Genomic DNA, 24537 nt, shown 5'->3' on the forward strand with positions numbered 1-24537 from the left:
CCCGCACATGCATGAGGAAAATAAGGCGACATCGCTAACAACTGCCCCAATGTGCACCCGCTGATGCAAGGCAGAAGGGAAAAAAAATGCTAGGCTTTGGTGTAAACTAAAGCAAGTCGATCAAAGCAGAGATCCTTTTCTTAAAACTGTTTTGGATATGATGGCTTTTACACAGATTGTCAATGTAAGAATGAACCCGGACTATAGTCAATAATGTTTGTAATTGATGGTATTACTTTTTAGTCACTCTTTCGTTTTTGTTCGATTTGTGTTTTTGTAGTTTTTGATATGTTTAAAACAGCGGCAATACAATGTTTGCCTGCACGCATTGGATTTCCCAACAATGTGCAGCTCAATTGTAATAATTATGTTAGCAGGAGATAACATGGTGCAGTATAAAAGTAGTGATTATTCAGCACACAGGAATAACCAACCACTATAATAGACACTTATAATTTGATCCTTTATGTTTTCATAACAAAATATACTTTTGCATTGAGGTTACAGAATGAAACAGCTCCTATGAGTTGTGAATGCAGAAACCCAGAACCTATAATTCCCCAATAGGTGCATCTCACAAATATTACAGTTCTGGCTTTGGCTAAGTGCACCGCTGTCCGCTGTTCTTGGCGTCACACCTTTTCATTGATTTTTAACTGTTAAATCTATAATTCACACACACTCTAATATTGAACACCACAGGAAATATAACAAGTTTACTGTCTAAGTCACAGGTTTAGAATTTCTCCGACAGCTACACCCCTTCTGGCAAATATGCAATCTAGTGCTGTCTTCTGAATTTCCAAATTTTACCTGTTATTCCACACATACAGAATATCTCACAGCATTCTCCTTGTTAAGTCAGCAACTTCTCTGCCTAGACATTACCAATAAACTCAATATCAGCAACTTCAATGGACTTAAACAAGTGTGAGCCAAACAAACACCTTAGCTGAACCTTTGGAAAACAAATTAATTCATTACAACTATGTGAATTCTTTTAGAAGAGGTAACAACAAATGAGGTCACATTTAAAACTGATGTTACATGTAAAACACAAAGGAAACCCCATGTATTGATTCTCCGTGTTCAAAGACACAGTAGATTGAGTTTCCTTTTAATAAGGTTAATGAGCATCCCCCCCCCCCAAAAAAAAAAAAAAAAAACCATAAATAAATGTAAATTTGATAAAGACAGTTTTAGTCACTGATGACAAATAATGTTAAAGGTCCAACTAAAATTTTTTTTTTTTTGAAAACAATAAAACAAGGTTTTATTAAAAACTGTTACATTATTGCAAGAAAAAAATAAGGCCAGTTAAGCAGATAATTTGAGTTTTACCTCCCTTTTAACTTTTCTATAAATATGTGAAATTAGAACTAAATGTAATAAATTTCAATATATGGTGTTTGTTAGGTTTTGAACTAGACCTGCATATATTTTGTTTTTACGCACATTATTGATGTGGTTGATAATATTTGTAGAATATTGAGTTAATATAATTCATTCAAATTTTCAAATGATTTGATTAGCCCATTCTGGTAGTATGAAATAAAACTGTGTGGATGTAGGCCTGCAAAAAATATAGAGTAACAGAGCATGTAACAGAATGTGACAAACCGCCGCAGAAACAAATTGGATTTGTCCACAGAATTATCTGCACAATCTGCACGTCAGCCTAAATTACACTATTGCTATAAAATAATTGAAACCATTTTTTTCTTGTTCTAAATACGTAAGAAAAAAAACTTTGTGAACATTTTAAAACAGGACTAGACCCGTTTTATCCCTTCATAAAACTGTTTTACAGATGGGTTTGAATGGACTAGGTGAACCGGAAATGAAGGCGGGACTTCCGCTGACTCACCTTCTATCGTGATTGGTCGAATAACTTTTGTGACGCAGCAACGATTCACAAGAGGGAATTTTCAAATCGAGAAGAGGCGTCTCTGTGGAGCAGTTGAGAGTGCACCGGTAACATAAACAATGCAGAAAACAAGGTCAGTGTCACTCCACTTGATCATAGCTACGAAAGACGTTACTGGCATTTTAACTGTTTATTTCTTACGCCGACTTTTATATTTGTTTATCGAAATAAACTTTGAATATGTGATTCCTGGAAGTCCGGAAGGGAACAGAAGAACGTTAGCTTACGCTGTTGTTTGTTTAGCAATTGACTTTTCTCGCCCTAAAAACTTTGTGAACTCAATAAACTCACCTCCTAAACTGTCTAATAAATGTGAAAATACACGCTACTCAAATGGTAACCAAGCTGTCTGTGACGTGAACGTCTATTTGCTGTTATTGGAGTTTATTTTGACGGAAAAATGTCACATGAGCTAGCCATTAGCAACTTAGCTAAAGGTTTAGCACTCATAGTTAATGACGAGTAAGAAAAGAAATGTTGAATTGATGTATCTGACTTTAGACTCGTCAAAAAGATGTGGATTTCCATACACCTAATGTTGACTGTATCATCACTGTGTGTCGCAGCAAAGGGAGGACTCCCCGGAGGCCCGGCCAAAAGAAGCCATCAAACACAGAAAGAGACCCTGTTGGAGTAAGTCTTTTGCTCGAGTCATTCTCACACTTGAATGACGTGGAACCACTGACATTGACAAATGTAAATTCAACTGACAAATTTAAAAATTACACTTTATTTGGATTTTAATGTGTTTGCATCCCCAAAAAGTATGCAGTTTCTTGAACTTGTCAGATTTTTTTTTTCTAAACAGAAAGTCAAGTTTAATATTAAACTAATTGATCATTGCATGGAATTACAACTCTAGTACTGATGAAAATTGTGTTTTTAACATGTTCTTGTAGCATTTTTCTCATGATGGAGGACATATATCAAGAAACGTAAGATAAAACTGCATTTCTGAGTATTTCTTTATTCAAATCATTGTAAATCAGGGACAAACAAAGAAAAAAAAAACAATTTTATGAAGCTTGTAGCTGTGACGTAGAAGCTACAATGGGTGGGCCACCCTGCTCTGCTCTGCTCTATTCTGTTACATTCACTTGTAGGCAAATAGATCCACAAATGTCTTTGTTTTCCTCGTTCCAGCTGGCATCCGGCTCAAAACTGTACGGTTGGGAAGTTCCAATATTGCTCGCCATTTCTGTTGCATTGCTAATATTAGGTTGGAGTTGTGAGGGGCTATTAGCTCGCACAAAGTCAGAGGCAAATTTCTGATGAGCTTCTGTTGCTCAGTAGAAACTATGTCTTAGAAAATGAGAGTTTTTTATTTTAAAGTTTTTAATTTTTGCTAGTAAATTGCTTAATTATAAATAAAAGACCACTGGGAATGATTTGAAAATAGATCAAAAGATGATTGACTTGGGGCTTTAAATCAGAAAGTTTCACACCGATAAGTATGTTTTCATTTGCCTAAAACTAATTTGGACCTTGCTGTCTACAGGTTTATTGTCGGATTCGTCCACTCATTTCAGAAGATGAGGAATGCTGTATTGAGATGATCAGCAGCACGACTATTCAGCTGCACGCCCCCGATGGACTCAAAGCCAACCGCAATGGAGAATATAAAGAGGTAAGAGCATCACCATCAAAAGTTTTGTGAAACATGACACTAATTGTCATCAAATCCCTATTTTATTTTGATTTCAATACTGCAAAGGTATTGTTAAACGTTTGCTGTCTTATTGAATGAGTTAAATTTGTGGATTGGGAAATATTCATTGAGGATGTAACAATTTATTTTAATGATTCGATTCAAATCATAATTTGTGGTTGATTATTCACTAACCTAATGTGGATCCAGGACATTTTTAACCAAAACTTCAACCAGTGTGATTCAGAGATAAATACCTGGTACTGAACAGAGCAGTTGAAGTTTTCCAGATTTCTGGGAAAATAAAGTGTAAATTAAATATGTGTACAAACAAAACAAGTAAACAAGAATTACCGTAATGACAAATCCATTCACATTTTAGCTTCCCAAGTTCAGCCCACTGTTGTTTTTCCACATCAAAATAATCCAAAGGGAACATTATTAGAACATTGTAGTTCTAAAAGGGCCTGACTCTATTTTAGCCACTGCTTACCTCCTTCTGCTCACAATCAACATTGGTTATAGATATGGTGCAGAGGCAAAGTAAAAACATGAAATCCATTTGTATTTTTCTGTACTTCTTTTCCAGACACAATACTCTTTTAAAAAAGTGTTTGGAGTTAATACAACCCAAATGGAGCTCTTTCAGGATGTTGCTAAGCCGTTGGTAAACGACCTCATTCACTGTAAAAATGGTGAGTTTAAGACTTTTAAGCCTTATATTTGATAGTTTTTGTGCTTAAAAACAGATGTGTATCGTAAATATTAAGTTGTTTGTCAGATTGGAAAACTGAGCCATTGGCAGGTAAACCTGCCCTTTTTAATGGAAAGGAAGCAGCACTAGTTGTAGTCAGTAGAGTTTAGGTGTTGTATAAATAACATTTTGTCCAGAGAAAGATAACAGGATGTCTGTAACTTAAATATTTCAGAAAAATTCAGTTAAATTTAAACAAAATCCACAGGTTTGTTGTTTACATATGGCGTCACTGGAAGTGGTAAAACCTTCACCATGACGGGCTCTCCAGGAGAAGGCGGCCTTCTCCCGCGTTCTTTGGACATGCTCTTCAACAGCATCGGCCCTTTTCAGGCCAAAAGATATGTAAGACCTGCATCCGTTTTTTCTAAATTCATCATTCAGGATTCAAAGGGTTTATTATCATATGCACAGTAAAGAAACGGGTTTCCCTGCACAATGAAATTTTTTCTTTGCTGTCTGCTCTGAATGCCAAAAAGTATCGAGGAAACAGAAACAATTCACACACAACATACACACAAAAACACAAGATGTCGAGTGGCAATTCTTAAAGTGCAAATGTGCAAAAGTGATGATAACAGTAGCGAACAATGAGGATGTGCAAAGGTGCAGTTTGTTGTTTCAGACTCCTGTCAGCTGTTAAGGAGTCTGATGGCAGAGGGAAAGAAAGAGTTCTTGAGTCTGGTGGTCCTGCACTTAACACTCCTGTACCTCCGTCCTGAGGGGAGGAGAGTGAACAGTCCTCGTTGCGGGTGGGTGGGGTCCTTGATGATGGAGGCAGCTCTCCTGCAGACCCTGCGTTTGTAGATGCTCTGCAGCGAGGGGAGAGGAGTCCTGATGATCTTGGACGCAGTCTTCACCACTCTCTGCAGGCGTTTGCGGTCCATGGCAGAAGAGCTGCTGTACCAGACTGTGATGCATTTGGTCAGAATGGACTCAACCATGCAGCTGTAGAAGTTGCTGAGGATCTTTGGGGACATGCCGAACCTCCTCAGCCTCCTCAGAAAGTACAGCCGCTGATGAGCTTTCTTCACCAGCTGTGACGTATTTAGTGTCCAGGTGAGGTCCTGGCTGAGGTGGACCCCCAGATATTTAAAGCTGCTCATCCTCTCCACTTCCAGATCCTGGATAAGAAGCGGCTGATGAGGGTTCCTTCTCTCTTTCCTCATGTCCACTATCATCTCCTTTGTCTTGTCTGTGTTGAGGGTGAGGTTGTTGTCCTCACACCATGTCACCAGACTGGCCACCTCCCTCCTGAAGGCTGCTTTGTCCCCGCCAGTGATGCGTCCTATCACAGCGGTGTCGTCAGCAAACTTCAGGATGATATTGCCCTTATGAGAGGCCACACAGTCATGGGTGAACAGGGTGTAGAGGATGGGGCTGAGAACACAACCCTGTGGTGTGCCTATGTCTGTGATGATGCTGGCTGAAGTCCTGTTCCCTATTCTGACAGACTGAGGCCTGCCAGTCAGAAAGTCCAGGAGCTAGTCACAGATGATGGGGGTGTATTCCAAGGGAGAACAGTTTGTGGGGAACGACCATGTTGAATGCAGAACTGTAGTCAATAAAGAGCATCCTGATGTAGGAGTCTGTATTCTCCAGGTGTGAGAGGGAGGTGTACAGTGCTGCGGCAAAGGCATCCGAGGTGGACTTGTTGGGCCTGTATGCGTACTGCAGGGGGTCTAGTGTGTCTGGGATGCTCCTCTGAATGTGGGTCAGCATCACTCTCTCAAAGCACTTCATAATGATCGGAGTGAGTGCTACTGGTCTGTGGTCATTCAGGCAGGTGGGAGGGCTCTTCTTGGGGAGGGGAACAATGGTTGTGGTCTTGAAGCAGGAGGGGACGGCTCTCTGGCTGACGGAGAGGTTGAATATCGAGGTGATAACGTCTTTCAGCTCGTTAGCACATGCTCTTAGTTCTCGTCCAGGAATGTTGTCCGGACCTGTCGCCTTGCGGGTGTTGATCCACCTCAGGAATTTGTCTACCTGTCTTTTACATGTTTAGGTACATTTGTGACTTCTGCAATTTGCTTCAAATTTTCATCAGGTCTTCAAGCCAGATGACAAAAATGGAATGGAAATCCAGAGTCAAGTTGATGCTCTCCTTGAGCGACAGAAGCGTGATAGTCAGCAGTCGGTGCCCAAAACGCCATCATCCAGGTACAAATGAACCATGCTTTTCTCCTTTTACAATCTAAATGTGTTTTAGTTAAAACAGTTGAAACGGATTCAGAAAGTTGATAAGACTTTTGCTTTTTCAGGCAAAAGGCTGACCCAGAGTTTGCAGATATGATCAGTCCAGATGAGGCATGCAAATCTGAGAGTGTGGACGAAGACTGCTGTTTCAGCGTATTTGTGTCCTACATCGAGATCTACAACAACTACATCTATGATCTTCTTGAAGATGCTCCTTTTGATCCAATAAGACCAAAGTAGGACAAGTGCATGCTTTTTTTTGTGTCAGTTTGAAAGGTTATTTGCACGAGATTTGTTTTAGGAAATATCATGCTTGTGATGGTTGATGTGTGCAGTTTGATAAAAGCTGTGTATTACAGTTGTTGTGACACAGTAAGTCTACATTTTGTTGACGAGTTGTCAACTTTTGGTAGGTGGCTTGATGGAGGCACGCCAATACGCAACAAAGAGTTCACGTATGTCCCCAGTGAAATAGCATTAGACCTTGTGTTTATTCACAGCCTCGTCTTGGCTGTTCCTGCTGTTTGGTACGAGTCAATAGTCTTGTTCCATCCCAGCAACGCTGAACTTGTTAATGATAATGGTGCTGCATACCCAGCTTTGAGACATCTTGTTGGCTGTGCTCTGTAACATGAAGATGAAAACAAAGTGATGTCCCTGAATGGCTCATGAGTTGTTTCTGTTCAAACCCAGCGTGCATGTACTGTATGACCCCCCCCCCCCCCCCCCCCCCCCCCCAGATCTCGTTTTACCTGTACTAATGCTTCATTTAGCTTTAAGTGCTTTTATCACTAAGCCAGTAAACCTTTGCTGCAATTTGTGCTGTTTCCTCATAAGTGTGTGTTTTTTTTTTTTTTAGACCACCTCAGTCCAAGGTTCTCCGTGAAGATCAGAACCATAACATGTATGTTGCCGGCTGCACAGAAGTTGAAGTGAAATCTACAGAAGAGGCTTTTGAAATCTTTTGGAAAGGTTGGTCTTTTATTCTCCTTTTTATTTTTGAAATAAAAAACTTTTAAAAAGTGTTTACGCTGTGGTTTTATAGCTTTTGTAACTTTTTTTTAATGAAAACTAAAATACTCAAAACACTAAACATCTGCTAGACTTTAAAATAAGACCTTTGAGCTTTCAGATGCTGCTGTAAAATCAAGCAAAAGTTCCTAAACGAGCTGTTGTGATGTGAACGTAACTCTACTGTTCTCCTGGGATGTTTTACCAGGACAAAAGAAGAGACGGATCGCAAACACTCAGCTTAACCGGGAATCCAGCCGCTCTCACAGCGTGTTCACCGTCAAGTTGGTTCAAGCACCACTTGATGCTGATGGAGATCATATACTGCAGGTGAAATGCGTGCTTCAGTATGAATATTGTTTATTTATTTAATAACATGTCGGGCTTAAAAATTCAAGCGCTTTAAACAGCTCCGAGCATGAATAGTGCTTTTTTTATTTATGTAAATAAAGCTTGATTTGATTTGATTGAGAACATCCTAAAATGCCTTAAATATATTTAAACAAAAACAATACTGTACAAGTTGTATCTTCATTTGTTTGGCACATCAAGGCAAAATAATTTTTATTTTTTCATTGAAATATAATTTTCTTTAGGGCTAAGAATTATTTTTATCCATTGTGCTAACAGGCTTATAGCAATAAGTTGGAAAATCAAAAACTTTACAAAAAATTACTTTAAAATGAAAAATAACTCAAGTGGAAATCCTAATTAAACAAATTATTGTTTACTAAATGTGCCTCAAACTCTTCAATTTTTTGTGATTATTCATTTATTAATAAATTTATATACCAGTAATGAGGCCTTTTCTATTATTCTTAAGAATGTTTTATTATTTTACCTTCGTGTTGTTTCGTTTTGACGTTATTTTCTGCATTTATAGATGTTTTCTAAACTAAACACGAAGCACGGTTCTTTAGCAAGTAACATCTTCCATTTGATTCGTGGTGTTATGAAGCCTTCAAATTACATTTATTAACTCTAGATGGACGCAATATTCAAATATAATTAATTTAAACGGTTTAAATGAAATTGTTGTATTAAAAAGTGTTGCACAGAAGTCGATTTAAATTTACAGCTAGATAAAATAGGTAAAAGTTTTGTTATGTCATTATAAAATATTTCACAAATACTTTGCTGGCTAAATCTAAATGACAACAGTTGATCTGTAAAAATATAAACATAAAAAGGCCTGACAGTTGTCTGTTTAAACAGGACAAAAACCAGGTGAACGTGAGTCAGCTGTGTCTGGTTGACCTGGCGGGCAGTGAACGCACCAGCAGAACCAGAGCAGAGGGGAGCCGTCTCCGTGAAGCAGGTTGGTTCACCTGTTTTTGGCTTGGCCTCACATATTATCTACTTATGTGGTATTTCAAACAGATTTATTTATGTGTTGTTTACAGGTAACATTAATCAGTCCCTAATGACGCTGCGCACATGTATGGAGGTCCTGCGTGAGAACCAGATGTGTGGAACTAACAAGGTTCATATTAATTATTAAATGTTCCACCTTCATTTTCCATGAAGATGATCTCAACAAAACTTTTTTTTTTTTTTTTTTTCAGATGGTTCCATACAGAGACTCTAAAGTCACACATCTGTTTAAAAACTACTTTGATGGGGAGGGAAAAGTCAGGATGATTGTGTGCGTCAACCCAAATGCAGATGACTATGAAGAATCTGCGGTGAGACAAAATACTTTTGTTAAACATCTATCAGCCATCTATTATGAAAAGGTCTTATTTTATTATTTCATATTTGCCGGTTAATTATTTTTGATTCTCTCTGATGATTCACATTTGATTTGTTTGATAAGAGTTCCTGCTGTCCTAAAGTTATCAAATTCTAAAATCTTTTTCCATATCTAACATATACTTTTGTTTGTATAACTTTGATTATAAATCCATTACAGAGACGACGTTTAGCTGTAGTTTCTTTTATTTATTTATCGCTCTTTTGAGCCCCATTCAAACATGTTTGTGGACATGGTTTAATTTAAAATAATAAATGTTGACAGCTGATTAAAGTAACTCCTATCATTTCAAGTAATTTAAATATGTTTTTCAAAACTCAACTTCAACTTTTTCATGGTGTGTAAATGATTCCTTAAAAAACTGAGGGGGAAAAAACCTGTTCCATATGAACTCATGAAAAAACAGAAAAGGGTTTAAGAGTTTTACCTGTAAATGCTTTCTGAGGGATTTTTACTTCTGTTTTTTTCATGCAGGTAACGAAAAACTCACTGTTTTTCAAAATTATTTGGGTTATTATTTTTGTACTTATGTACCTATACATGCTACACTTTTTAATTGTGTTCATAATTTGAATTCTGTAAAAACTGTTTTTATCTAGCCTTTTTGATTCTGTGTTTCCTAAAGACACCTTTACGCGGTTAACCCCAGCAATCAAACTGCCTACATTCCAATCAGAAAAGAGCCGCTCCAGCGTAGCAGAGCAGAAATGCTTAGTCTGGTTTGGCTGCAAGTTGGGTGTCATTGTTTGTGTTGCAGCTGGTGATGCGCTTTGCAGAAATGACCCAAGAAGTGGAGGTGGCTCGGCCAGTAGATCGAGCAATCTATAGCCTTCCAGCCGGGCGCAGACACAAAAACCAGGCGTTCAAAGATGAGCTGTCCCGACGGCTGGCAGAGAGGGGAGGTCCAGTTAATCCAGGTATGCCCCCCCCCCCCCCCCCCCCCCCCCCCCCCCCCCCCCCCCCGTAGTGTTCTGCTGAGCTCAGACTGTTCATGTCAGGGATGTTAGGACAATGTCACATGCACAGCTCAAAGGATTTAGGTTAGGTTTAGGTTGGGTGAAGTTTGGCTGAAATAATTGTGCTGTGATCATACAGTACAGACCAAAAGTTAGGACACACCTTCTCATTCAAATGAATGGGAAGGAGAGTCCAAACTTTTGTTCTGTACTGTAAATGTTGAGTTCAGAGGTGTAACAGGAACATGGACTCAGTATTTACTTTGTTATTCTTTTCTATGACCATTCGGAAACACAGACGACCCAGGTTTGCTGAACCAGCTCATAGAAAGCCTCCCAGCTCTGCCTCCGTGCGAGCTGGTGGATCCCACCGATGATCAGATGCTTCCCCGCCTGATCGAAGTCTTGGAAAGACGGCAACATATCCGTCAAATGATGAAGGAGCAGTTCAATCAAACCGGTACAAACCAGTTTTTCTTTGCCACAAGTACCTGAAGACACTTTTATTTGTGTATAAACTGGACAGATAGATAACATTTAACTTTTGTTTTTTTCAGCCAATACACTGCAGTCCATGCTGCAACAGTTTAACAGTCAGCTGGGTGCAAAGGAGACTTTCCTCCATGACCAACAAAGCAAGCTAAACGAGAAAGACAAAGTCATTCTCAACCAGAGGACAGAGATCGAACGGCTGGAAAAGAAATCTAAGACGCTGGAATACAAGGTCCTCTACAGATGCAAACTAATCTTTACAGTTCCGAGAATATTTGTTCTAGCTTGGTTGGAATTTCTCTGCTTTACTCTTACTTGGGATTCTCTCCTTAGATCGATATCCTTCAGAAAACGACAGGGATGTACGAGCAGGATAAACGCTCCCTTCAACAGGAGCTGGAGAGCCGGGAGCAGAGGCTGCAGAGGGAGCTGGCAGAGAGGAGGCGCATGGAGCAGCGCATGCAAGGCGTGGTCACTGACACCAAACTCAAGTGGGAGAAGGAGTGTGTGCGTAAAACTGATCACTCATGCAACACTATTTCAAAGCATTTGTAAAGTTTGAGCCTTTTACAAAGTCACAGTGGCCATGACAGTGATAGAGGAATAAAATATTTATGAGGTGCCAAAATCATTTCTCTGAAGCTACGTTCATAAAATCCTCAGCAACGTGCGTTCAAGCGACCACTTCCAATGAGAAGTCTATGTAAAAGTGTGTTTCAGGCTTCCTCGTTCAAAACTCGTGCATCACTACTCTGGTTTTTACGACCGTTCTCGGGCTCTATGTACAGAACATGCGGTCTTTGAACGCACAATGAAAGTTAAACCAGGTTAAACTTTGACAAATCAGGTTCTGTAGGTTGTATGGATGGCTTCCTCTTCCATTTACAGAAGTGACAACTTTGAGAATGGATCATGTAGGAGAAATTAGTATTGCGTTTTGTGTTCATGTAACACCAATTCTTATGTATATCGGAATAGAGCAGGGAAATAAGCTACAGGTCGCTACAGTAGAAAAAGATGAAGCGCACCCCTTCTTGTGCAGTGTGAACACCGTGGGCAAAATGTGTGTTCTAAGGAACCGCTTTTAGCGTGTTCTTAAATGTGCGTCAAATGCCTGCTGCTTCAAACTAGCTGAAATTTAACGTCTAAATCGACGTCTCCCATCCTGTTCTGTGGGAGCTACCGCCCTGCTTGTCTGTAGGCCTGCACAATATACCGCAAATTTATCGTTATCGCAGTGTCAAGCTGTGCAATATGCATATCGCAAAAGACAGCGAAAATTGCAATAAATGGTTACCTTAAATGTGTTAAAACAATCTTATGGCAACTTGAAGCATTTAACGAATCAAATAAATCCCTTTATGCAATTGACCAGTCGGATGGACCCCTTCACGTTGTTGACCGATCAGATGGAGCCCTATAATGTTAGATGTTTGCCTCATATGTTGACGAGGGTCATTTGGAGTATAATTTTTAAACTGTTGCAATGAAATTGGAAAGATGCTTTTGCTCTTTATTCATGTACCGCAAATTATATGGTTATCGCAATATGAATCACCAATATTGCATATCGCATGTTTTCCTCATATCATGCAGCCCTAGAGCCCAGTTTCTAATTGGCTGAACACACCTGATCCAGGTGACCAATAATTACTGAAGCAGGGTTAGCTGCAAAACGAGCAGGGCGGTAGTTCAAGAGGATCAGGATTGGAGACCACTGCAAATATGGTTTATGCTTTCTTTATAGGAGAGGCGAGTGAACGCCAAGCAGCTGGAGTTGCAGAATAAGCTGTGGGTAAAGGATGAAAAGCTGAAGCAGCTCAAAGCCATTGTGACCGAGAGCAGCGGCGCTCCAGCAGAGCGGCAGGAAAAGCCTGAGAGACCCTCCAGAGAAAGAGATCGCAACCACGCGCAGAAGCGGTCTGCTTCTCCGTCACCACTCCCTGTAAGCCATGCGTCCCATGATCCTTAGATCTCAGCAGTGCACCCTCAGTCCCTCTTTCTTAATGTGCAAAGTTTGCATGCAGCTAATTGTGGTATAATGTAATGTGATAATCTTCTGGGCACTTTTGTGTTCTGCTGATTGTTAATCTTGTGTTTATGTCGATCTGGAAACTAACAATCACTGGCCCTGTTCCCCAATCACTTCACAGGAGTCGAGCCAAAATCCTTCTCACAAAAATCAAGCCAGATGTAGAGTAGTTCAGGAGCCTTACCCTGCATCCACCCCCTCCACCTCCTCCTCCTTTCCTTCAGTTGCCTCCTGTGTCTCTGACTGGGAGCAGAGGTATCCCCTAGATTCAGGCAGGCCTGAGACTCCCCAGTGCAGCAGCAGGACTCCTGCCCAATGCTACAGCGCAAGCAGTGTGGGTCGCAGGAGAGGCCAACGCTGGGCCCCCGACACCCCTGCCACCCCTATTGTCTATGGATTAGACATAGAGGCAGGCACAAGGGTTAGTGTGTGCGCCAGTCTGTAGATGTTCTATTCAAGTTTGCATCATGAGTTTCATTCTAGATCTGCACCAGTAATGTTTTTAGTGGACGAGTTCTGTGGTAGATCAGTGTTTGTTTGTGTCTCATTGTGCTCCTTCCTTCACTCTGCTTGCTTTGTAAGGCTTTCTTTGTGCTTATAGCCGCTTGTTCTTGTCCTTTCACAGATGAGTAGCATCTTCTTAAACTGCAAAAGCTGACCTAATTTAAAAAAAATACTAGCACCTTATGTAGCAGCAGCAGCTCGGCACATTTAATCAAAACAAAGCAAACATTTTCATCTAAAGTAATTTCAGGAAGATATATAAAAAATACCAACACATATGTTAACAAATATATAGAAACATATTACGTTTGGATTAAAGGTCACGACTGAATTAAGGGTGACTGATCCTAGATCCCAGGTCTGCTACCTGTAACGCTAAAAGAGCTTTCCTTCAAACCAAATCCCAGGGAGAGCCAGAAAGTCCCACTTTACCGTTTAGAATATTTACTATATTGTTTTTGTGGCCACTAAGTCACTTATTTATTACTGTATTTATTTAAATATTTACAATAATTTAATTCTTAAAGTGTTGTGTTTTCATTACATTATTTGTGACGGCAGCACATAAAAGTTCCTTTCAAAATAAAATACACCCTGTTTAAAATAGGATCCACCACATTTATTTAAAAAAAAATACAAGAAAACCAAGTCAAACATGGCATTTTCTATCAATATGGTGCACAGTCATCCCTTTTCTCATGTTGCAATAAAAAATGAAAACATATATGTAGAATTCCTTCCAACTCTTAAAAAAATCTATAGGTTACATGAAAATGCTATTAATTATGCCCTGAACAGAAACAGCTGAAGATCAGAATGTGTTATAAGCTTATTCTAATGATAAACCACTCTAACAGTAGATTAAACATTTTACCATCATTTTATTCAGTTATCTGACATGTATATAAAACTATGACCAAGCAATATTGGTTAAAACAAATTAACCAAAACTACAAATTTAACAATTTTTCAAATCTTTCTTCAAAGACTCACAATAGAGAGATAAAGGAGCTGCATGGAACTCCAGAGCCTCAGGTTGCAGACCCCTGCTCTAGATACATGTAGCTTACTGAAACATTTACATTGAAAGTGTTACTACCTTTTTAACCCATTGTCTGGCCTCTACTGTATAATAATGATGACCTCTTAGAGCAGTCAAGTAGTGGGATTGTGACATTTGGGGTATTACTAGGTGTGTAACGATTCATTTTAACGATTCGATTCATAGTCATCATTTGTGATCCATTTCATAATCGATATTGCTGCATTCTAAATAATCTGATTTGACCCATTCAATGACACAAAATCAATCCATGACATCTTTAGCCAAAGCTTCAACCAGTGTGACTCAGAGGTAAAAATACCTGGTGCTAAACAGTGCAGGTAAAGTTTTCAAGATTCCTTGAATTTCTGGGAAGATCTGTAAGTGTAACTTAAATATGTGTACAAACAAACAAGTAAACAAGAATTAATGGCAAATCTGTTCACAACCAGACAGATCGATGTGGTTGGATCTTATCGTAAAATAAACTTACCATGTCTCAACCCAAATGGTATTTTCCAATATCAATTTAGATTTTTAATTAATCTAATTTTGAAAATTTTTTTAATGATATACGTCGGTTCGATTCTGCCTCAGACAGATAGATCTGGTTTGATCGTAGAAATAGAAATCGATGAATCGTTACGCCCCTATTAATAGCTCTTTATAATTGCTTTAACCAGAATGATTAATGAGAGATTTATTAAACTCAAGATTGAGCAAGTTGAAATTTTTGAGAGACTTTTAACAAACCATTATTTCCAGTGTCTGCTTGGTGTATAATGTCAAGGCACTTTCAAGCTTCATTCCATATTTCTTTATAGATATTCCTCACTCAATAAATAGTTTATTTTCTTTGTGTAAAAATAACAATATAATCTGACAGTTATACCTGCATTTATGTCTGGGAGCTGCTGTTAGGAAGGTTTTCTTGATTATAAGAATAAGTCGATGAAGACTCTCATTCATCCAGGTTGATTCCATCATAGTCAATCATGTCAATTCAGAATTGACAAAGCCTTTTGGATAAGAGGTTAAACGTCTTCCAACTTTAAGAACTAAGTCCAGATGACAACCCTTAAACCTACTACTATTATTTATAGGAATAACTTTCATGTCGTTTGCATTCTTTGACGTGTCTGTGCTCCTTTGCATGCTAGTTGTCAGTAACTGTGTTTGGCCATAATAACAGTGCATTACTGGACAGTCCTAGTCTATAAAGTCTCCATGTGAAGAGACTTCTTGAAAATCTCCTATATGACGTCAATTTGTAGCAAAGTATTTGTATTTAGACACATTTCCATATCTCAGTGACTACCAGCACTGCGCTTATTTTCACCCCAAGCTAACCCTCCCCAGTGGGTTTTCCCGCACGCCTTCCACACTAACGCTGACCAACTGAAATGGCGCCACATGTGAATAATGTCCTGGTTTGTGTTCTCACTTTGGGGTCACCAGACGGTTCCTCCGGTTCATCCAATGCACAGGCGATCTCACTCTGCAGGCGGGGAGAAATGGGTAGACCACAAACCGTCTTCAAATTTGGACCTAGACACTGTAATGCAGCCAATCATTCCCAATTCAATCAAGGTGTCCACCCCGAACGAGAAAGCTCTGTCGAAATGCCACAAGTATGTGCTAAGACACCAAGAGCTTGCCTCTGACGGGGAGATTGAAACCAAACTCATCAAGGTAAAACTAATCATTTTGATTTGAACTCTGCATGGATTTTTGAAATTCGATAAAATGCTGTTAATTATTTTTCTTGGGTGTCCCTTTTAACCATTTTTTACCTTGTGTATAATATTTGACAAAACTGTCTATTTTGTCTCACAGGGCAACGTTTTTAAAACCAGAGGTGGAGGACAAGCAGTCCAGTTCACTGACATCGAGACATTAAAACAGGAGTGTCCAACGGCGCCCAGGTACACCACCAGAAAAGGCAACACGAGGTTTTGAAGCTAAACATTTGCTGAGCCATGATATGTGGTTATGAAACAAAAACTGGCCTCGTTTCTGCTTGACAACATGGTGGTCGATTTTCCAGGAAAACGGCTCTGAAGCCGGGCATCACTGCCAAACATCTGGATCAGTTAGATTCCAGCTCACCATTCCATTTCCTGTAAACACGATTCCATTATCTATCAAATTATCTATCAATGTTGAAAACAAACTTTTGGGTTTGAAAACAGTTTTTGCAAACTAAGGTAGAAAATGCAAATAATTTTTACATTAAAAATGAGCCAAATGTTTGTTCATATTGAGTCCATATGATTTTCCTTTTGTTTGTTTTTTTGGAACTCTGCCCCTTTAACACCATGATTGAGATTTTATTTGTAGTAACTTAGTCAATCAATTTAATTAGTTTTATTAAAAGCAGAGGACATATGCTTTGATCTTCTGATGTTTGGCTTAGTTTGAGAAGTAGAGTAGAAGGTTATGGATTTATTACCATATATATAACCTGTACAATGGCAATATGAGCTAGTTTTTGGTTTTCTTCCAAACTTGCTTTAAAGCTCAACATCAAGAAATTCTTTTATTGTCACGAAATGTTTTCATGGAAATTTACGTTTAGTGATCCTTAAAGAATTTTTCATAGCTAGAACACGCTAAAAAATAATATTAAATATCTGGAATTTGTTTAGATATGAGCTCCTGTACAAAAGTGAATAAATCTTCTTATTTGGAGTCAGAACGACAACAAAGGATTAGAGCCATCATTAAAAATAAAATAAAAGTCCTAACATTATGAGAGAAAAAAAGTCAAAAACATGAAAAGGAACTGCAGTACGCCTACCCCCCCCAACGGAGAAATGAAAATTTTCACCCAGATTTCGCCCCAACAATAAAAAAGGAAAAATAACAAGTGGGTGTCCCATGGAAGATCCACTAAGCAACTCAGCTGTGCACCCCAACGCTAACCGAGGAAGCTGTGAAAAAGCTGAAGCAATTGTAGGCCTACGGCGGGGAGAAAAGACAGATAGAAAAAACCAGCACACACTTACCAACATCAACAAACAAATCCCGGACAAGCCCCCAATTGTTACCAATCAAACATAAGTGAAGAGGATACTGAAGGAAAACAGGACACCACAACCCATTGAAGGACCACTGGTTAGGGTTAATAAGTTTATTGTCTTTACTAGTCAACATCAGCTCTCCCTTCACGCAGCGTGTCTTCCTCTTTCATCCACGTCAGCTTCTCCTGACAATCAGCTGTCCAGATGAACGCCTTTCCATCAGCTGTTCCACCCCTCAGCTGGTCGACTCGCTTAAGAGCAAACAAACAGAAAAACAAACGCAACAGAAGGAAATGGAGAGAACTGGAAAGTTGTAAAATTATATATTTTTTAAACGGCCTTTTGCCTCACAAAATTATGACTTTGATATTGTAAATCCTTAATTTATGAATTATGAAACTATAACTTTATCATAATATAGTTACTCCCTTACTTAATCCTACAAGTTTATTCTTATAAAATTATGACTTTTTTTGTCATAATTTTACAACTTTTTCTTGGAAATTATTTTTTTTATTGTGGCCCTACAACTCTTTTGTACAGAACTGACTTCTATTCTATTCCAAGAATTAATAAAATCTTTTTTCATTTTTTAGTCGCAAGAGACGCTCTGGATCTGCTGAGGGACCTGCTCAAATTGAGGACCTGGAAAACAAAGTAACTTTTCATACAACAATATTGACTCATTTATGTAAACCGTGTCTCTGACGATGTTCTATTCATGAAAATAAAACATTTGTCATGCTTTTAAACATAACAGTTGACAGAATATTCCTGATATTTTATTTTTCTTCTCATCAGCCTCCTGCAATCAGCACAAGTCTTGCGTATCAAAAGTGAGTGAAAAGTCTCCGCTTGTGTGCCGTTGGTCCTTGTTTTGCAGAATGAAATGTTTCTCATATTTAATTTCTTCATCTGCAGACGCAGGAAACCTTAGGAGCTCTGCGATTGGAGGACTCCTGTTTTCAAACAGTCCGTCAATCAGTGGTCAGAGCTGCATCTATTTACAGTTTTACTTGTATGTTATCGTATTAGAAGTAATTATGGTGCAATGATATAATAATCACTGCTTATAGCTCTAGACTATAGTGTATTTTTTGCTCTTTCTTTCTGCTTTATGAATGCTGGAATTAAAAAAAAAAAAAAAAAGAACTTGATAAATGTTCGTACATGAAAACTCCATGACAAACCTGCTCACTTTTTACCTTTATTGTATCACACACAGTGTATATGTTGTTTTTTTGTTGTTTTATTTTTTACATTTTTTTTTTAATGACACGCCTTTCAGGGATGAATAAACTGTTTTTGTCTATGAATAGTTTCATCATAAAGCTTTGTTGTAGGCAATATATATTTGTGATGAACAAAAACATTTTTGAATGTAAATATTGAACTGGCAGAGGCTCCAAAGACGTGTGGTATACCAATTTTTTATTTTTCCTTTGGTGCCATTAAATTATTTCAATCGCCAATTGTGCTGATGTTTGACTTCATAAAAATATTCAAAGAAATTCATAAATGCTTCTTTTTTTTAAGCCTATGTTGCTTTTAAAGAAGCAGTGAATTTAAAATCTGAGGGTATTTGTTTATTCAATAGAAGTCCTTTTTTGCTTTAAGAAATCCCCATTTAAAGAGGTTTTAAAAGGCAAATTATTCCCTCAAACTAATATTTTTTGCCTCAAATTAGTATTTTTTAGCCACAAATTACCATCTTAACATTTTGTTGGAACAAATTGGCATCTTGTGTGGACAAATGAGTATTTTGATATCAATTCCTTCTAAAACGTTTCCACTGAATGCTCATTTCTCAGCACAAAATGTTAATTCTTACGCCAAGTTCCATAAACGCGCATTTCAGGCTGTGCTTAGCTTGGCCTGACAGTGGGTAAATGAGGCTTTTATTTCTTAATATTCATGTCAATATTTTTACTTCTTACACTACCATTGCTGTGGCAAAAACATACCAAATTACCCAAAGTATCATAAGTAATACTATCCATATTTCATTAAATTGAAGATATTGCAAATATTTTTTTCATTTCTTCAAATGGTTTGAAAACCATCTTAATTTCCAAAAAGTGTAATTTATTTTTTTACATGACCAGTGTTGTGGTTTTGTCAGACCACAACACTGGTCCTCACTCACTGGTGAGAGTTTCTACAGCTATGAATAGCATGGATGAGTGTTGCTAGCAGCAATCTTGTTTTTAGTAAGGATGAATTTCTATACAAACTGCATCAATGGACGGATGGATTTGATCTGCTGTTTTTCTGTTTAGTCAGCACATATTCAACAGAAATTTTCTAGGTCAGAGCGGGCACACAGCAGATGGCAGTAGTGGGTTTCAAACGCCTGGCGCTGCAGAATGGCTTCATGGTTAGCGTGGTAGTTATCGCCTTAGCTGGGTCCCGTGTGGCTCTGTGGCAGACTGGTGACCCGTCCAGCTGCCTGAGGACAGCTGTGAACAGCTGCAGCCTCTAACGTGATTGAAAAGAAGTGACAATAGATGGATGGAGCTAAACATTACTTCCTCAGGGAGGAATACATTTTTTTGGGGGATACATTTGTTTAATCAAATATCCATTTGGAAATGATTCTGGCTGAACTAGAAAATGATCTAGTGGTCCTGGAACAGCGATTTTAGATAACCTAGTCTGTCACAGCCACTGACTTCATGCAGCGTGTTTCCAGAGCCGCAGCTCATTCTGTGATATTTCACAGTGCACGCATGGATAGACGGGGGGGTGAGGTCACTGATTTGATGGACTGCCTGGATAATGAGCTGTCATTAATGTCTCCCAAAGAGTGAAAGTGCAGCATTTCCTCGTCACAGCAAATGAAGCTGAAAAGGAGGTGCAATAATGACTCGTGTGCATCCAGGAAATCGACTGTGGACGGCAATTTTTTAAACCCAAACAAGGCTGATCAAAGAAAAGATGATTATTTTCTGTTTGCCACCAACCGAAAATGTAATTGTTGCATCGGCCCACTAATGGTCAAGACTGTTATGTGTTGTTACATTTTCTGACGGACAATTTTATGCGTCACTAAATGTAGAAAATAGAGACTTTATTGATAGTTAATGCAGTGATTGCTATTCACTGTTTGAAATGTTTTAAAGAAACCTATCTCAACTTGTGTTTGGTGATTAAAACACGATTGTTTACTAAAAATAAACATTGTGTGAAGGTCAAGCTTGACGTTAAGTGATATAACGTCCACTTTACAACCATTTGTAACCTCTCATCACATGTAGGGATCCTCAGAAGCATTAGGACGTATTTGTACGGTGGCCCTGAAGTGCAAATCACTCAACGCAAAAACATATTAAAGATCACAACAACAGTTAAAAAGCCAAAACAAATATTACATTTTAGAAATCAAAATAAAATTTCCAGAAACTCAAAAGAAAAGAAAAAAAACACAATAAAACGCAATAAAAAAAAAAAAGAAACAAAATAAAAAGAACTTTTCGAAAAAAATAAAATCATTTCCAGAATAAAAAATGTACTTTTAAAAAAAAACACTAAGAAACCGAAAAAGGTGGGTAGTTTGGAACATCACTTATTGGATAATGGCGATTGTTCACCTTATCATCAGGAAGTTATTTGGCCAGCAGAAGATATTTCTTTGATGTTCCGGCAACGATGTCATCGTCCAATCAGTGGTGTCCCATAGTAACTACCTTTACCGGTTTCTAATTTTGTTTCTTTCTTTTTTTTTTTTACATCTCATTTTGAATTCTGATAAATTACTTTTGTTTGTTTTCCTTGTTTATTGTGGTAATGATCTTTAATGTGTTTTTGTGTTGAGCGATTTGTTGACGTGATTTGCACTTTAGGGTCACTGGATTCTGATATTCACAGCAGTCATTTCCTGTTTCCAAACAATTAAATCCTAATAGCAGATTTGCAAAGACTATCTTTAAACCGGGTAGCTTCTTTGTAGAGCCTGGAGTCCTTTAAGGTCACACGTCTCTCGTTTGTTTGTAGTAAACAGTATCGGGGTTAACAGTTCTTCATCTGCTTTAGGTCAGTAGTAAAGAGAGCGTCTCATGTAAAACTGTGTTGCTCTGTTTTTGTTGATTTACTGTGAGTTAATGAAACAGGTAGAGCAATGTTCACACCACACATGTGATGCACGTTTAGCATACAGTGTTCACACTGGACAAGCAGGGAGGGGCTTCTTCTTCTTTGTCTCTTTCTACTGTTTACTAGCTCATGCCAACCACCTGCAGTTGGAAGAGGCTTGGTGGGAAATATCAAAGCAGAGCAAATCTCATGAATTTTACTTCATGCTTTCTCTTTCACAGCTCTAAACCGATATGTAAATCAGTGTCATAATTCAATTATAATGCAATTATTAATTTATCCTCCATGATCAATTTTCAACTGGTTGAGACTTCTGTGAATGAAAAGGGATGCTGTTCATTTGTCACTACCAAATCCGAGTCCCTGGTCAAGTGTTTTGAAACGGTCTGAAAAATGTGCATACCGGTAGTTATACATGAACGCAAGAGTTTGAATCCCAAAACACAAGTTTCGGCGTGACTTTTTATAGGAAGTGGTTGCTACAATGCACATTGTTGAGGCTGGTATTAACAGAGCTTTACAGTGGCTTTCAGATTTTATTTCAAGCCCAGACATTCAGCATTTTTATGCACAAACACCTACAAGTGTTCACAAACAAACATCCGTTTCATCACCAGCTATGTCCAAGCCTCACAGCTTCTCTAAAGTCATGTTTTTGAGTATTAGGTAGATGTGGGTCCAACCTTTAAACAGCCGACCAACCATGTTTTTGTTTTTCATCTAGAGTTTAGTGTGTGCAGTTTTTTCTGTGAAGAGAATCAAAAACATTAACAAGGCGAAGGCAGGCAAAGGCGTCCAGTGGAAATGGAAATATTGGAAAAAGGGGACAGATGAGAGCGGCAAATAGCACATGTTCACACAATGTCTAAACATATCTAAATCTGAATTCTATCTAAATCTGTCTAAATATATGATTTATCTTAATAAATTAGCCTGAAACAGAATTGCCTTTTTAACACACTTCTCTTGTGTTCAATATTTAGATTCAGAAAGATAGGTTTAGAACTTGCCGTTTAAGAAATATTCTTCTTGACATTTTAGTGAAGTGTTTCCTTTAATTAAAGAAATCCTGACATTTCTTCCTGTGGCGGTTTCTATTTTCTTTAGGCTCAGCCAGTTACTAAAACAGACAGATGTGAAAAATGACTATGGACACATTCTTCTCCTTTTTGCTGTAAAAATATTTGTTTTCTCTGCTGCCTGTGTAACCAGGCAGACGTTAAGCAGAGTGGACAGCGGGGCTGCAGGAACCGCCTTCTTTGACTGGCTGATGGTTGTGTCAACAAAGCTCTCCTTATCCGACTCACTGTGTTTGATTTGGAGCCCTGTTTCTGTGCCGCTTTGTACAAGTGTGAGATTCTCAAATATGCTATTTGATGGCAACTTTGAAGCTTGTTTTTTTTTATCTTTGTGTGGCCACAAAAAGAAAAACACACTCAGGGGTGCGCACACATGTATGACACATCAGGACAAATGTGTAGGTAAAGTTTGTGTTAAACAAACTCTGAGATGAAACGTACATTTAACTTGTCTTTAGTTACACCTGTAAATTCTTTATTAATTGAAAAACATTCAAACATGATATTTTTGTGGGGGTTTGTTTAGCACATAGAAGCTTTTTGCTGGAATTCTGAAAAAGCAAGTCAGCATAAATGAAAACTAACAAAAAGAAGACAACTAATGCATCTCCAAAGACATTTTTCTTTTATTGTTTTTTTGACTGTTTAAATGATTGGTTGTCCATTAAAAGAAAAAAGGAAATAAATGAATGGTTTCCTTGTAACTTGGTAAAAGAGCTTTTCATGCTAAATGCTATGAAAAAAACCCCATTATATTACCCACTCCCCTTAATTTTATTAAGTCATTTTTTTTCGTTAAGTTTCATAGCTCTGATGCTTTAAAAGTTTAATTTTAGAATTTATTATCAACCTATCCATAATTATAAGTACACATTTGATTATTCTTGACCTTTTTATTGATATGAATTCTCCACATCTGTAGTTGTAAACTCTTTAATGTTGGTATCGTTTTACTTCATGTATAAGAAAGTTAAACCTGCAGAGGAGCTGCCACTGCTACGTGTGTTGATTTAACCTCTGAGTGTTTCCTAATTACACTCTCTGCCACCATTATCTCCAAATATACGACGCCTTTTCAAACATTAGCTTCTTCTTCTTCCCATCTGCCTCCTGAGTGTTTGGACAGCCATCTGTGGGGGTTCCATGTCAACAATGTCGACTTTAACCTGTACCTACTTAATTCCATGTTAATTTTTACATTTTTGCTTTAAATTTTAATTTCTATTTTTACTGTCAATGCTTTGTGTTTTCATTTTTGTTGCAGTTTATGTGGCTCAAACCTCCAAAATAAGAGCAAAAAGCTGTAATGTAATTATCAGAATAATGTTAAGCCCCAAAAGAATATTAGTCCTGCCAGGTACATTTTTCTTATATTTTCACAATGAGTGACAAAATTCCATTTTAATTGATGGCATTTATGCCCAGAAGTATTAAAGTTGTATCGTTTCTAGGTTTTGTGACCAATGCCATTAAAAATTAGTACAACATAGCTTTAATTCTCACAGTAAGGGGAAAAAAAGATTAAAAAACATCCAAAATGATTGTTATTGTCTTTTTCCCCACTCCCATTCTCTCTATTCTTTCCAAATTTGAACTTCTATAATGACATTTAAAAAATTGTTTTCAACTCACCTGCAGGTGGGGCAGCAAAAACTGGTTTTGTTGTGTGAAGTGGATCACGCTGCCCTCTTTTTCCCTCTTCATTGTTTCTAAAAACTCATCAAATTTGACACACAGTCCTCCTGAAAACATTTTTCTCTGAAGTCTTTTGCCTTAGCTTGGTTTTAAACATGCTGTTCACCTTTCGGCACATCCCTTCAGGGATCGCCTCAGCGAGTCAGCTTTCACCGATTCACACAGGTGGTTTGGCAGATTTTTTACACCAGATGCCCTTCCTGACAACCCTGTTTATACCCGGGCTGGGGACCGGCACAGGGGGACCCAAACTTGGGCCCCCTTGTGGCTGCTTAGTGAGGCGGTAGCGTGAAGAGTCTGAAAAAGTAACCGTCATCAATTCATTGTAACACT

At 38.2% G+C, this 24537-nt stretch overlaps 1 protein-coding gene across 4 annotated transcripts; it reads left to right on the forward strand.

The window, feature by feature from the left end:
- Positions 1 to 1848: 1848 nt before the first annotated feature.
- Positions 1849 to 18810, forward strand: LOC101168442 (kinesin-like protein KIF23). Of its 4 annotated transcripts, XM_023952972.2 has the most exons (23): positions 1849 to 2000; positions 2494 to 2560; positions 3426 to 3554; positions 4165 to 4270; positions 4538 to 4674; positions 6377 to 6489; positions 6591 to 6761; positions 7385 to 7497; positions 7745 to 7866; positions 8752 to 8854; positions 8940 to 9019; positions 9102 to 9221; positions 10047 to 10206; positions 10544 to 10705; positions 10803 to 10969; positions 11071 to 11244; positions 12485 to 12682; positions 12891 to 13190; positions 15774 to 16007; positions 16152 to 16240; positions 17935 to 17995; positions 18140 to 18174; positions 18260 to 18810. In XM_023952972.2, the coding sequence occupies exons 1-23, from the start codon at positions 1987 to 1989 to the stop codon at positions 18273 to 18275; spliced, it is 2871 nt and encodes a 956-aa protein (XP_023808740.1). In that variant the 5' UTR covers positions 1849 to 1986; the 3' UTR covers positions 18276 to 18810. The 4 variants fall into 4 exon arrangements, with proteins under 4 accessions (XP_023808740.1, XP_023808747.1, XP_023808749.1 ...); XM_023952979.2 differs by lacking the exon at positions 15774 to 16007; XM_023952981.2 differs by lacking the exon at positions 12891 to 13190.
- The last annotated feature ends 5727 nt before the right edge of the window (positions 18811 to 24537 follow it).

Source organism: Oryzias latipes, chromosome 3 (genome assembly GCF_053564925.1).
Source record: "Oryzias latipes strain Hd-rR chromosome 3, Olatipes_Hd-rR_3.1".
Lineage (NCBI taxonomy): Eukaryota > Metazoa > Chordata > Actinopteri > Beloniformes > Adrianichthyidae > Oryzias > Oryzias latipes.